Genomic DNA, 16,210 nt, shown 5'->3' with positions numbered 1-16,210 from the left:
GGTGCTGGCAAAACTGGATCTCCACCTGTAGAAGAATGAAACTAGATCCTTGTCTTTCACCTTGCACAATAGTCAACTCTAAAGGGATCAAAGACCTCAATGTGAAACTGGAAATCCTGAAAGGAAATATTGGCAGTAACTCACAAGATATAGGTGTATGAAAGGATTTTCTAAATCAGACAGAATTTGCTCAGGAATTGAGGTCAGCAATCAACAAGTGGAACCTCTTTAAACTAAAAAGATTCTGTACATCAAAAGAGTGAAGATAAAATCCACAGAATGGGAAGAAATCTTTACCGGTGACATTCTTGACAGAGGTTTAACATCGAGAAAACATAAAGAACTCAAAAAACAAATAAAGACCAAATGACCCAATGAAAAGATGGCTAAAGATCTAAACAGAGAGTTCTCAGAGGAAAAAATAAAGATGACCAAGAAACATTTCAAAAAATGTTCACTATCGTTAGCAATTAAGGAAATGCAAATTAAAACTACCCTAAGGTGGTTTTACACCAATCAGACTGGCTAGGATCAAGAGAACAAATGATACCAAATGCTATCAAGGATGTGGAGAAAGGGGAATGTTCATTCACTGCTGGTAGGATTGTAAACTCATGCAACCCCTATGGTAAACAGTGTAGAGAATTCTTAAAAAACTAAAAATGAACCTACCACATGACCTGGTTATACCACTCCTTGGCATATACCCAAAGGACTCATCCTATTGTAGAGACACTTGTACAACCATGTTTGTTGCTGCTCTTTTCACAATAGCTAAGAGATGGAAGCAGCCTAGGTGTCCCTCAATTGATGAGTGGATAATGAAAATGTGGTTCATATATACGATGGAGTTTTACTCAGCAGTAAAGAAAGACGAAATAATGAAATTTTACAGGTAAATGGATGGATCTAGAAACTATTATACTAAGTGAAGTAACACAGACTCAGAAAATAAAAGATGTATGTTCTCCCTCATTTGTGGATCACAGCACCAAATCCTTTTAAATACCATGTCCTTTTAATAAGATGGTGCTGTACAATAGTCTCGTCTGTGTGAAATAACTACCATCATCATGACTTCAGCTGTGTGTGCATGATTGCTAAACATTGTCAGAATTGTGCTTGTTGATGATTGTGCTCATTCATTAAAGGAGGGCCAAGCAGGGTGATTGGATCTTCATCGGACTATCCAGCCACTCTTCCCAGCCAACTGTATGCAATTTGACCCTAACCACACACGGTCTCACGGATTTGGGGAGGGCTAAAGTATACAGTCTGGGGAAGGCTAGGAAGAGAAGGCTTGACCCATGCTGGGCAAAGGCTTTCCAGTATACATACCCTCAGGTCATTCATACACCTCAGCAACCCCTCAGTTATCTCGGTAAGTAAGCTCAGTAAATTCATCAGTTCCCCAGTAAAACTTTAATCAAATATTGGCTTGACAATAGACCCTTAAAAGGGAATAAGCATTGCTTAGTAGCCCTAGGAAAAGAATTCTCACAACAGATGGAAAATTTATTTCTTAATGCTATTATGTCTTACAATTAATTTTTTAAAAAAAGAAAATTAGAATGTAAAAGGTGCTAAAAAGGATATGGGAATGGAGATATTTTCCAAAATAGACATAAAAAATCAGAAATCCTAAGCAAGTGATGAAGGTCTGTGTAGGTTTGTTATGATATATAAAAGATGAGACAAAAATAATATACACATAATATTAAAATTTCTAAGGTAATAGTTTAGTCAACTAGTTTAAGGAACAAAATATATATAGTCAAGGTTTATCTGAGAACAACTGGTTTTTTACCCAAGCTTTATCTACATAGCACATGGTAATTCACAGTACCAGATTGGTGGAACTAAACTTATTGGATCTTTAACAGCCATACTTTAGGGCCTATACTAATCTGGTTAGAGGGACTTAAAGGACAATTTTTGCCCCTTACTCTCCAAGGACAAGTAAGTTCCAGGGGACTCTGGAACATCTCTGAAAATGTCCTGTAACTGTGGAGAATCACCTATCCTCTTGTTCGTGGAGGACATGGAGACTCCACGAGATAGACTTGAACCAGTGTCCAGTCTACAAAGAGGAAGGTCAATTCAGAGGAAACATCTCCTCCATGCTTCAAGTGAAGTCAGCCATGATCAAGCAGGACCTTTGACTTATCTTCATATAGATGGAACTGGTAAAAGAAATGAGCCAGGGGCTCCTCCCAAGCCCATGTGACCCCTGAGGAACAGATCCACAAACAACCTTAAGTGTAAATATAAATTGATTTATTTGGGCCAACTGTATTGTCTTAAACACCCAAAAGGAAAGTATAACCAAAGAGTAAAGTGATCAGTATATTTCTGTAAGAGTTCAAGGGATTACACTTCCCAAACATTAGGCTTAAGTCTATATAAGAAGCTATTCAGATAATTATTTCTTATTGATGATTATGTTCCAAATCAGAAAGTGCTACTCAGATGTAAGACTTCAAATCTTGGTCTGAAATACTGTAGTACCCACCTATAGCTAAGAGAGACAATGGCTATTCTAAGATGATGGGTAAATTTGTTTTCTCCCCCTCTCTAGAAGCCTTTGAGAGGGAACTGACACTGATTCCAACCACTTCAACAGCTATCAAAATGCCTGAAAGCAAATCCTGAATTCATCACTCTCGAGTCCAGCCTTGGCAGACAAAAGAAAACTGAGGAGCAACCCAATAGAGGGATGTTTTTGGAAGCCCTTATCAAGAAATTCCAATGGACTCTCATATGAACATTTGAAAATTGCCATGTTTTGACTTTTTTCTAGTTCCCTGTATAGAACTTGTAATGCTAATTCTTGCCTTTACTTCTCCTTCACATCTCCTAATCACGATTCAAGGACTTTCTTTTCCCCTTAGAGACAGAGTTATGCAATTTGAGAATCTTTTAGATAGACCCACTGAAAGAGTACCCCAATTTCCTTACCATGCATCCCTGTTCAGCATGGAAGAAGCCAGAGCAGTCTACTTCTAGATTCCCTATCTACAAGTTGGGTAACCTCTTCAAAGGATGGTGTGATAAGAATAGGAGGTAGGCATTGGCTATGCAGTTAGGGTAAAAAGACCCCAAAGAAAATTAGCCAGTTTCTTGGCTAAAAGTCACAATGTCCTTGGGCCTCTTAGCAACACACACTGTCCCAAAGGCCAAAAATGTTGAAAGTATTTGGGAGCTTTTATCTAATCCTTAAAAGATTTTAGGGTTTTTTCTTCAGGCAGGGGATGTTTAGAATAGCAAAAAGCCCCAGAAAAGGAGGAGGAGGAGGAGGGGAGGAAGGGTACATGAAGTTATCAGAAAAGGTTTCGGGGGAGATATGGGAGGAGTTGGAAGGGAGGGAGTGGGCATGGATTTGATCAAAACACCTTATATGCATGTTTGAAATTTTCGATAAATTATTTTTTTTAAAGTATGCTAGGCTAGAGATGCCTAGCATACTTCCCTCCACAAAAAAAAAAAAAAAAAAAATTAAACGAGGACAACAGTCACTATTCCACTGAATGCTTGAGAGCAGGTGCAGGTGGCAGGTGGCAGAGACAGAATGACCTCCCCCAGGTTTTCTCACTTACCTGGATTGTCAGCATCTTTACCACATGACTTCTGACTTGGTGGTAAGTGCCTAATGGTGTCCAGCTGAATCAACTGAATGTGACTATTTTAGGGCATCAAATCCCAGCTCTGTCATCAATCTCTTACATTGCTGCACATACCTTTCTACTTCCCTTTTTGTCCTGGTTTCCTTGCTGATAAAGAACGGTCAATGATGGTACCTGCTACACTGTCCTGGGAGAATTGGGAAATGATATACATTTGGAACAGTGCCTGACACATGAGTACTTGCCAAATGTTAGCTACTCCATAGCTTGAATATGAGCCCTGCGGGCTCATATGCTAAATGCTTGATCTCCATCTAGTGGTACTGTGTGGGGAGTTTCTGGAAACTTTTTGGAGGTGGATAAGTCACTTTGGGTGGATGGGAACTTTGGGGTGTTTTTTTCCTGGTCTAGTCTTCTCTCACTTTCTGTTTCCTGTTTGCCATGATGTTTTGCCTAAGCACACAAGGCCAAGCAAGCAAGGACCAAACCCTCTGAAACCATGTGCCAAAAAACCCCTTTCTTCCTCAAGTTGTTTAGAAGTCCATAAGAAATAAGAAAGCAAGACAACATGGCTGAACTTCCCTCTTGATCAGCTTTGGCATGCAGTGCAAACAGAGTGGAAGGAACCTGTGACTAAAATCCTCACTCATTTCTCTAATCGTTCTCACAATCTTTTCATAGCCCATCCCTTTTACCTGGTACCCTAAATTATACAGGGAAGCAAGTATAAGAGCATCCCTCTTAACCAACAAAAGTTGACTTGCAAAAAGTAGTGATTCTCTGAAAAGAAAAAAATAATAAAGGCATTGATCCATAGGTCACATTCAACTTTTTTTTTTTTTGGTCTTTTTCAGACAGGGTCTCCCTGTAGCCCCAGCTGTCCTAGAACTCACTCTGTAGACCAGGCTGGCCTTGAACTCATAGAGATCCGTCTGCCCCTGCCTCCTGAGTGCTAGGATTAAAGGCGTGTGCCACCATGCCCGGCTCAAATTCTTTTTTTAGTTTTAATAGCAATTTATTGATGTCATTTAAAAGCAGTTGAAAATTATTGAGAAACTGAATACTAGGTACTTTGAAATACCAAGGAATATCCGTTTCAATGTTTTATTTATGCATAGGTCAAAATGCATGACAATGCAATTACTAGGCTATTTATTATTTATTCATGTGCCAATGAACTGCTGTCAGCTCATCCCCTTTTTGAGTTTTTAAAGATTTTTATTTTATTTTGTTTAATTTTATTTTTTTTATTTTTAAGAGTTGCATATATGTTTGTATTTTTTGTATTATTTCCCTTCCAGTCTCCCCAACTCTTCCCATGCCCCCAACTCCTTCTCTATTTCTTGTCCACTTATTTAATTAATATTGTTATATATACATGCATAGATTTACATATATGTAGATATAGTATAATGTACTATGTCTTTTAGTAGTGCTTGTGTGTACCTGTGTTTAGGGCTGCACAATTGGGATCAGATAATCTCTCAGGCAGCTAGTCCCTGGATAAAACTAATTCTCCCTCCCTCAGCATCCATTGACTGCCTATAGTTCTTCATCTTGAGGTGGGACCCTGAGACATTTCTCCTATCCACCTTGCTATGTCAATTGGATTGTTCATTGCACAGATCTTGTTAGACTACCACACTGTGGAGATTTCGCTGATGTGGCTTCCTTATCATGTCTAGAACATTTAATTAGCATCAGGTGTCTTGTCTCTCTGGCTCTTACATTCTTTCTCCTCCTTCTTCTGCAGTGTTTCCAGAGCCTTAGGAGCAGAAATCACATTGCAGATGCACATTCAACTTTGACTTTCAGAGAAAAAGATTAGAGACTGTACTCTGAGGAAAAAAGATTTTCTCAGCATGATGCTCAAAGAAAAAGGTGATAAGAGACTTTCACCCTGAAAAGAAGGATTCTTCTCAGCTGGGAATTTTCTATATCTTGTTCTATACAATTGTTTAATACCTAACCATCTACCCCTCAAGATGTCCATCTGAGGCCAAACTTGAATTAATCCATTTCTTTCCACTGCTTTCTGGCTCTTGGTTTTTCAGTAGAGCATTGTACAAGTAAAAATCTTACATTCTGGCACAGTTTTAATGGAGCCAACCAAGGGAAAGATCCCAGGGACCCAAGCAGCACGGCTCTACTCTCTTCCCATGAGGGGATTAGAAATCTTTATGGAAGAAGAGAATCAGCTGCTCATGGCCAGCCAGCCCTGTGATTAGAATTCTGGGAATATCCTAAAAGTTCCTGGAACACATATCATATCCCGGGATTTGCCTTTCTTTCCTGATCACAGCCCTGGCTGTCTACAGATGCCCCATTAGTGGAAGGAAATGAGTTTGGACTTTTGAGAGCCGGTGGGCTCCAGCTTGGGCCCCAGGTTACCTGTTCAGTCTTATTTGGCAAATATGTGCTTGTTCTTGTTTTGGGAGTACCTCATTTGTTTGGTTGTTTGGTTTCCCTTGAGAGTTGGTGAGTTGCAGCCTAGGTATACTACACTAGGGCTCTTTACCTCCATGTTTGAGGTGTAAGCCACCATTTGGACTTTGTTTGGGTTGCTTTGCAGTATGAGCTGATGCAAGAAAAGTCATCTTCACTATCTGAGACCTGGATAGCTGCTTCAATTGTTTGGGGTGTATTGCTGGTGTAATATAAAAACCAGAGGGCTAAAACTCCCAGGAAATGCATTTCCTTGGTTTAACATTTCTGTCCATCTCTTATAACTTTCCCCCCGAGGATAGGACGTACAGTTTTAATACCAGTTGGCAGTACTCTGGACTGCATACTAGCTATCCAGACAGATTATAGATATGGGCTTATGACTAAGAAAGAGTTGGCATATTATTGTAATACCAAATTATCCTGTGTATGTGTTAGATTCTGGTGGAAAATGGCTGCCTAATCATTCTTTAAACTGTCATATTACTTCATAACTGGAACCATTTTGTCAAAAGTTAGGTAAATGGGATAAAACTCCTCATACATAAGCTTTCATGTCATTGCTTAATGAGGACTCCAAGAAAGAAGATAAATTGATGGTTCGGAGCAGAGTGAAGGATTTAGTTCCTATCCTGGGCAGCAAAACTCAGAAGAAAAGGGAGAAAGGATGATTTTTTTAAGTCTCAAAATCCATCTTCAGTTAGTGTCAAGCCCACAGCACAATCAGCTCCCATAAGTTAAGAAGTGGCCAGAGCTATGTCTTCTCTACCATTTGAAATTTAGGCAGGAATAGTTGAAGACCCAACAGGGCCCTCAATTTGGATAGGGAACATTCTATTTTGAGGCATGACAATATCCTTTAAGACTGCATACAGTCAAAGGTTAGAATGAGAAGGACCAGCCAGCAAGGTATTTCTATACTATTACTATGAGTAAATTCTTACCTTCAGATATGTTAAACTAGAAAAGTTCTAATCTGACACATATAAATTGTGCTGGATAGCTTTAGTGTCAACTTGACACACCTGGGTTGAGGGAGCCTCAATTGGGGAATTTCCTCTATTGGACTACCCTGTGGCCATGTCTAAGGGGTATCTTCTTGATGAGTTATGTGGGAGGGCCCAGCCCACTGTGGGTGGTGCCACCCCTGAGCAGGTGGGCTTGTGTTGCATAAGAAAGCAGCCTGAGCAGGGGCCAGGAGGGCAAGCCAGTAAGCAGCATTCCTCCATGGCCTGTGCTCCAGCTCCTGCCTCCAGGTTCCTGCCCTGAGTTCCTATCTTGGGCTCCTGGATGAACTGTGACCTGGAATATGTAAGCTAAATAAACCCTTTCCTCCCCAAGTTGGTAGTGGTCAGAGTATTTTGTCACAGCAATGAAGAACAAACTAGGACATAAATGATTTACAGAAAAATGACTGATTTGTTTTTCCTCATTTTTATCATTCACCACCCTTCCTGGGCAGATATTTGAGATCTTTCAAATATTCTACAAACTCCAAACAAAAGAATACTAACAAGAAAGGTTACTGAGGAGACATAGTATCTCCACCAAGAAAATCCTGCAGCAGCCCAGGACCCCATGGAAGCTATCCTATCAGTAGAACTTAATTGTAATCCAAACTGCAGGGTGATTCCTAACTTAGATCATGATTATGAGCAGTACATTCTGGAAGGACTAAGGCAATTATTATCTAAGCTGAGGAGTTTAAGAGAAATAAAATAAAAGACAAAAAAGAATGCCACAGAACTTTTAAGAAGACTTTATCAAGTGTATTTTAAGTACACAGATGCTAATCCAGAAGTCCCAGAGAAGATGAGGATGCTCAACATCATCTTTATAGGACAAAGTGCCCCTGACAGTCATAGAAAACACCGAAAGCTGAAAGACGCTATAGGAATCAATCTACTTTGATTGGTAGGTATTGCCTTTAAAGCATACAGAGGAAGAATCATTAATATAGAATTCGAAGAAAGAAAACAAATGGATGAGGCAAATGTAAAAAAGAAAATGTCTGGGGAGAGATCAGTGTGCATATTCCAAGGAACGGGAACACTCAAAGCATGAATGCCCATAATTAAATAAAAGTGGAGGGGGGGGGAAGACTGAATCAAATGATGAATGAAGGGGCTTGGGGGTATCCCTAGATATTTGAGAGCTAATTCAAATTTCCCCGCAGGAGCCCGGGGTACAAGTGATATCGGGGAATCCCCTCTTGGGTGCAGGTTCTCAATTTTGTTCTCGATAGTAAAATAACTCAAGAGGACAGAAAATGAGAGTGCAACAAAAGTAACAAGGGAGATGTAACAAAAATTTTTCCTCCAGCCTGTGGCATATCAACATGGCAACTATGTTAACTCATATTAATATATAGTTTCTGCCATATGCCAGAACTCCAACTTTTATTTTTGGACATAATTTATTATATAAATTAAATTCTCAGATAACTTTCTCTCCAAAAAGAGAACATCTTCATTTTTAAGTTCCAACTGGAGAAAACTATAAACTTACAAATGCTGCTCACTCTTCCTGAGAAGATGGTCAAGGACATTTCCCCCTGAGATCCATGAGAAAGTAGGACCATGATGGCAGATGGGACCTCTGGTTAAGCATCAGTACACAACTAGTAAAGTCTGAATTTAAAATGATAATTACAGTATCTTAGAAGAAAGTGTATCCCTGCATTAAGAGGCTTTGGAAGAATTCAGACAGTGTTGTGAAAATTTCTCTCATCTGACATGTCCAAGTCTGACAGTTTAAAAAGACTCGTACAAATGAATATAGGATTTTTTTCAAGATTTGAATATACTATGATATTACATAGTATATTCGTCTCACCATGCCAGGCCTCCATTGGCTGCTATGCAGGGAAACAATGGATGGTTTTCAGTATTGGACCTTTAAGATGTTTGTTTTTGTTTCTTTTCATTTTTTGTTTGTTTGGTGGACTGCTTTTAGTTGGCTCAGTTAATTTTGCTGTTGTTGTTATTGTTTGTTTTAAAGAATGTTTCTTATTTATTGTTTTTGTTTTTGTATCCCACTTGAAGACAAAGCCAAATTGTTATTTGCTTTTGAATGAGAAGCATCCAATACCAACAGCCTTCCTCTAACATGGCTGAGTTACGTTGCTGAAGGGGCTCAAACTTTTTCCTTGGTTGCCTGTGTCAGACCTGCACAAGAGCAAGTCCATCATTCCAGCATGGAGGGCAGAGGGGCTCATGAGCCCCCTACCCCAAGTTAAGGAGCTATTGGCTACTGGAGGAGGGAAAATCAGTTTTCTTTAACTTTAAGGGTATAGACCCTGGTGGGTCAACCAAGCTCCAGTGGATGTTCTCACACCCATGAGTATGTGGGCAGCACAAATTGGACTCTATGGATTATTTTTTTAAAGGGGAGTACAGAGTTGGGAGGAGGGTAGGGAAATGAGATCCTGGAAAGGTTACTGGAAGGAATAGGACATGAAAATGATCAAAATACATTGTATGCAAAGGATAAAAATGCCATGTTAAAAAAGCTCCCCTACCATCTCTGGTAAGATTTTAGCCAAAGACTTCAGGGATTTGCACTTAGAAGATGAAGGGGGCTTGCTGCAATACACTGATGATTTACTGTTAGCAATCCATGATTATGCAAAATGTCTACCTAACACCATTTTAGTGCTGAATCCTGACACATTGTGGCTATAAAGTGTCAGCCAGCAAAGCTATCTATTTGTAAGCAGAGAGCTGATTACTTCGGATGTCAATTAAAGCAAGGAAAACAGAGCTTGATGTCCATTCGGAAACAAGAGATTACCAACACTAAAGTCCCCGTGAACAGAAGACTACTGAGAGTTCCTAGACATAGTCAGATTTTGCTAAATTTCAGCACCTGACTTTAAATAAAACAAAATTTCCTTATGAAGCCCTGAGAAGGCTAGGTTCAGAGCTTATGTTGGACTGCATTTGATGAGCACATAACAGTATTAAAGTAAAGTTAACAGCCCTAGTGTTTGTAAGAAGCAAGGCAGGTTTAGGAGTGTTCCTTTTGTACACCTGGTGGTGCCCTCAACTGAATTATTTTTAATATTTTATTTATTTTTATTTTATCTTACGTGTAATGAGTATACTGTCAACAGAGATAGCTCAGTGGTTTAGAGCACTTACTGTTCTGCCAGAGTATCTAGGTTCAGTTCCTAGTACCCACATTGCAGCTAACACCCATCTTTAACTCAGTTCCAGAGGATCTGACTCCTTCTTCTCTTCTAGCCTCCCTGGGCACCAGGCACACATATGGTATGCTTACATACACACAGACAAAACACTCAGACACATAAAATAAAAATAAAGGATATCTTTTTTAAATACATTTTTTTTAAACTGACTTGAATCTAGTATACAACTTCTTGGAAATCTCCGTGTGGTTTATTCCATCAAACTGTGTTTATAAGATCAAGCCCTGGCAGTTTGCTTACAACTAGGAACTTCCAACAAATGGGAACAGCTTTGTGGAAAAGAGATGCTGCTAAGCTGGATATGGATAAGGTATAGAAGCCATGAACTACAATTGGCACCATTGCACAAAAGGCTGAATTGATTGAACTAATAGGATTTTACAACGACCCAAAACAACGGTCTACACTGATTTCAAACAAACCTTCCTGATAGTGCATATACATGGAGCTATTTGGAAAGGAACAGAATTGCTATCCAGGAAATAAGAGCACTAAACATACAATGGAAATATTCTCTCTACTTGAGGCCTTTGATTTCTTGGTCCAAGTAACTATAATCTACCGCTCAGGGCACCAGAAGTTTGACCTCCATAGAGCTAATGGAAATCAGAGAGCTGGCAAGCTGACAGATCCACTAAAGAAGCTGCTAGTGAAAGTCAGCTTATCGGGGCCTTGGTATCTCACATGGACTTGCTTAAGTTAAACTTTCATTGCATGAAATAGGATAAAGAATAAGCCTGAGAGTTGGAGCTTCATTAACATGGACTCTCATGCATTATGGAACTTAATGACCAGAAGTATGGTTTTCATCCCTGAAGCCCTGATGCATCCAGTTTTAAAACACACACGTGAAGGGATGTGTTATGGCATGGATGCACTAACTAATATAGCCGTACTTGAAGAGGCCACACCTTTAAGACCACTTAAAAAGATTACACAAGGATGTTATTTGTGTCCTAAAAGTAACTAACCTAAAACCAAACCAAGCACACCTCTGAAGGGAGTGCAATATAAAAGGGCTTTGTGCCGTGGAGACTGGCAAATAAACACTCACATGGCCAAAACAGCAGATAATTTTAACTTTTTGTTAGTATTTGTGGACACTTTTTCAGGCTAGTCAGATATTCTATTAGAATTGAGAAAACAATTAAGATAAACTCTTGCTCAAGGAACTTATTCCTAGGTTTGAAGTGCCAAGCTCTATTCAAAGTGGTAAAAAGCAATCTTTTGTTTCTGAAGTCACATAAATGGTGAGCAAAGATTTACAAATAATCTAAAAACTGCATCTATCATATAAACCCCAATTCATAGGGAAAATAAAAAAGATGAATCATATTTTTTCTTTTCCTTTCTTTCTTTCTTTCTTTCTTTCTTTCTTTCTTTCTTTCTTTCTTCTTTCTTTCATTTTAATACACTAGCTGGTTCCAGGAAACCAGGCTACAGAAACACCCTGTCCCCCCCACCAAAAAATGACACTGGTGGGACTGGAGAGGTGACTGAGCTGTTAAGAGTTTTTGCTGTCCATCTGGTGTCAGAGGGGCTATAAAGGGGGCAGATAGGGGTGGGGATCTAAATATGATCAAGATATGTTTTATGACATGCACATAAAAATCAAGTAGAAAAATTTTTTAAGTATTTTCTGCTCTTACAGAGGTCCTCCCAGCACCAACATAGTGGCTCACAACTGTCTATAACTCCAGTTCTAAGGGGGATCTGATGCCCTCTTCTAACCTCTGAGAGTACTGCACACACACAGTGCACTTACAGACAAAACAGTTATACACATAAAATAAAAATAGATTTCTTTTTTAAAAATGATACTGGCTAACCCTTAGCAAAAGACCTACTAAGCTTTACCTATGACTCAGCTCTAAATGATAATGTTACCTCAAAGCAGACCTCTGTCTCTTCAAAATCATGTATGAAAGAGCCTTTCTAGCCTCTGTGATAATTACCCCCTCCCTTTAAATTAGAAGATAAAGACAGGGTTACACATTATGTATAGTGATTGAGCCAAATATTAATGCCTTTATATTGGTTTGCTCTCCCTGGGTTTTCACATCGAAAGGATTAGCTCCTCCACCTCTTTTACTCTGGAGAAAAGGTGCTATTAAAAACCCAGAAAGTTTAAGGGGCTGACAAACAGCTGGTTAAAAAGTGGAAATGATGTCAATGAAATGGCTCAGTGAGTAAAAAAAGCACTTGCCATGCAAGCTTGACAACCTTAGTTTGATTTCTGGAACTCAAGCAAATGTGGAAGGAAAGAACCAAGTCCACAAAGCTGTCTTCTGATGTGCGCCTGCACACCCCACATACACAATACTAATAATAAAAGTTTTTAATGTTTTATGAACTCATTTTATTAAATTGTAATGTCATTCAGTACTACTACGTCAGAAAGTGAAATTAATGGTTGAAATAAGGAAATCAGAAAAAGAATAATGAAAACTTTTAAAGGGGAAAGTAGAAAGGACTCTATGATAGACTATAAATTGCCAATACCTCATTGACATTCCTAAGAATAAAGTCCTGAATCCATCACTACAGAAGAAAGTAAACCCCACTAGAGGAAGGTGCTTCTAACCCCTCCTCAGATCCTTCCTGGATCTGCACATGGAGAGAGGTCTTAAGTATTTATTCCAAAGACAAGATAACTAAGTTATCTCCCTCATCAACAACTAACATAAATGTATCTGAAAAAAAAAAAAAGTGTGTTTATCTGAAAAGAAAAATGGAGACGGAGGTCCAGGTAAACTTTAACTTTCAAAAAGAAAGGAGAAACTGTTTACACAGGAAAAAGAGTCCATCAAGTTCAGAAATTTTCCACCCGTTATTCCACAAAAGCCTCAACACCTAATCTTGCTTCCCTCTCCCATCCCCTAATGAAGGTTTCAGACAGAAAAGTCTACTCTCCTCAAAGCTGGTCTATTTTTTATTTCAATTTTATGCCATGCTGAAGCGATGGCTCAGCAGTTAAGAGCACCGGCTGCTTGTTCAGAGGACCCAGGTTCAATTTCCAGCACCCACATGGTGGCTAACAACTGTCCATAACTCCAGTTTCAGGGGATCTGACACCCTCTTCTGACCTCCATGGGCATTGCAGGACACAAGTGCACTTACATACATGCAAGCAATACATTCATACACATAAAATAAAAATAATAAATAAAATTTTTTAAAATTTATATGTATGAGTGTTTTGCCTACATGTAAGTGTACCCATGTCATGCAATACTAGTGGAGGCCAGAAGAGGGCATTGGATTCCCTGGAACTGGAGTTAAAGGTAGTTGTTAGCTGCCTTGTGATGGCTAGACACTATGCAACCTCTGAGCCATCTCTCCATCCCTCAAGTTGGTCTGGACTAAACCCATTTCTTTCTACCAACATCTCCCTGGATTTTCAGTAAAGCAACAAGCCATAGAATCCTTAAGTTCTACTAAAGGCTCAAGCAACTGAAGGTTATCCATCTATGAGTATCCCAATTGTGTCCTCTTGGAGGAAGGAAATCATTAGCTCCCTCTGATCATATTTACTTCTCATCTGACATAAACCCCTCACACTTTCCACAATAATCTCAATGACGACCCACAGGTGGTGATGGCAGAAGAAAGTTCCTTCTCACTGTTCTTACCAAGAGGTAAAATCCCCCACAAGGCTCAGGGTGAGATGGGTGTTCTCCTTGTCACATCCCATGTTCCCTAAACAGTAAGTGCACCAGTAGGGAGGTCTTGGAGGAGAACAGGCAAAACTTCATTGCTAGAAAAATCTTACCTGCACTTGATAAAGCTGAGTAAAGGAATCCTTCTGAAATGATTTCAGATTGACAGTGGCCAATGCTGTAGAGAAAAGGATGCCATTGAAACACTGTGACAGGACCATCAGGGCCATGGTGGGTGGGGGGCAGGCTGAGCAGAAAGGATAGGAAGATACTGCTTATAACCCACTTTGCAACCCATGAAAGATGTCATAGCTATTGCCACATCACAGAGCACTTACAGAAGCAGTTAAACTTATCAACACTTTGTAGAGGGAGGTGGACCAGGCCAAAGACGTCTGCCATAATTATACCTAGGAACTAAATGCAGGTTTCTAGCTCCATGCTTAGCACTTTCTAGGACATGATAATATGAAGAGAACTACCAAAAAGCAGAAGACAGCAGTCCACAGCAGCGCCAGTCTGTACTAACGATTCTCTCACAGATGTTCCCTGCACCCACCTACATGCTCAGACCTTGGAATTTTCCCATACCACTGTCACCAAGTGATTCTACTGAGTCATTCATTTTTCAGGTTCTTCTAAGTATCTACACTTAGTCTAAGACTATAGGATGCTAGGACTAGAACTTTTCCATGTCCTGCACCAACCCAGATTCCTAGCCATGGAAATGAATTTAAAAGTGAACATATGTACTGAGGATGAAGAGTTCCATTACTGCTCTGTTTAAAGAATAAAAATGATACACATAGTATTTTGAACTCTGTGCTTTGATGTTGAACCTCATCTTATGTCATATTAAATCTCTAGGATCCGTCTCAATGGAGATTAGAAAGGGGATCACAGACACGTTTGGTTCTCTCTGATGTTTGTTGACAAATTTATATTGGCTGGCTAAGAGTTCAATTGTCCTATGGAAATAAGAGCAAACTAATACCTCCTTTGATGAAGCCACTTCTAATTTCATTCTTATCATCTGAGGTAAAGAGCATCTCTACAATCCCTCTTTTCACCAGAGCCTGTTAAGAAAATGACATATCATTAACCCACTTCTCTTACTACCATGGAAAAAAAGGTGATATTGGGAAATTAGACAATAAAGACAGGAGAAGAAAGACAGGAAAGACAATAGACAATAGACAAAAGACAATTAGACAATAAAGACAGGTGGAGAAAGTATGAACTGCAAAACGTATCCGGAAAGTTTCTTAAACGTCCATGTGGTTAAGGTTTGGTTCTCAGCATAATGCTAGTGGGAGGTTGTGTTCCCCAGGGGTCCTAGTTCCTCCAAGGAATGGGGCCTGCTGCGGAGAATTGACTGCGGAGAGTTAACTGCGAAAAGAGGGGCTTGTGGAGCCATCTGAAACTAATGCAAAGGGGGCACAGCAGCCAGGCATACTCAAGAAAAAAATGGCCTGGCACTTATGGACCTGGGGTGAGACTGCTGGCCCCTGGGCCATGGGTGAAAGCTAGCAGTGACTATGGGCATGCCACAGGAGTGATCTGGAATGGCAGGCTCTGAGCCACAGTGCAGAGCTGGGCAGTGTGTAGCTGAGCTGTGCAGAGCTAGGCACTGGGTGTTTGTTTCTTTGTAACTAACTCCCCTCCTCCCCACAATAATAATAAATGTACATAAAGATATGTTGTATGGTTTGCCTGATAGTGCAAGAGACCCAGAGAAAACTCTGGCAACAAACTGGTGTAGTCCACCCAGATAAATGAACCACAGCCTTGGGGATGTGGGTCTGGGAAAGCAGTGCTGTTCCCTCTGCCTCTGTGGTGGGCTCTGATTCCCAAATCCAGGAGCACCTGCTAGGAACCAAGGAGAGAAGGCAAATAAACCCCATACTCTTAATGGGGTTAGCAATAGTCACGTGGGTTACACAATGGATTATAAAACCTGTAACTAAAAAGAGGCCAGCCACACAGAAGCTTGGACCACAGCTATGTTGTAAATGTGGGGCTATCTTGTGGGTATGTGAAGATTTGTTAAAGGTTATCCAGAGGCTAGAAAATCTTTTCCTGGTTCTGGACCCAAATGGAGTGCCCAGAGAGGGAGTGTGGCTACTTTGCATAATAAAAGATGTGCCCCAGGCAGGGGAAGCTGAAAAGGCCAGGGAGGTCCTGGCAGATCCAGGTGCAGAGCTGGAGAGAGGAAAAAAAGCAGGACACTTTGACTTGTGTAAGGTCCAAGGACCCAGAGGAAAGGACAGGTA

General features: G+C 40.0%; 1 protein-coding gene across 1 annotated transcript in view; it reads right to left on the bottom strand.

The window, feature by feature from the left end:
* Glb1l3 (galactosidase beta 1 like 3) overlaps positions 1-16,210 on the bottom strand; it is a 55,775-nt gene that overhangs the window by 18,807 nt on the left and 20,758 nt on the right. The window contains 2 exon segments of the mRNA XM_008854199.1: positions 14,051-14,115; positions 14,932-15,013. Coding sequence (XP_008852421.1) covers positions 14,051-14,115; positions 14,932-15,013 — 147 coding nt within the window.

The sequence above is a fragment of the Nannospalax galili genome, unplaced genomic scaffold (genome assembly GCF_000622305.1).
Source record: "Nannospalax galili isolate Female #2095 unplaced genomic scaffold, S.galili_v1.0 scaffold66, whole genome shotgun sequence".
Lineage (NCBI taxonomy): Eukaryota > Metazoa > Chordata > Mammalia > Rodentia > Spalacidae > Nannospalax > Nannospalax galili.
Note: the sequence above shows the minus strand (reverse complement) of the source record. Positions and strands in the feature narration are given on the sequence as shown.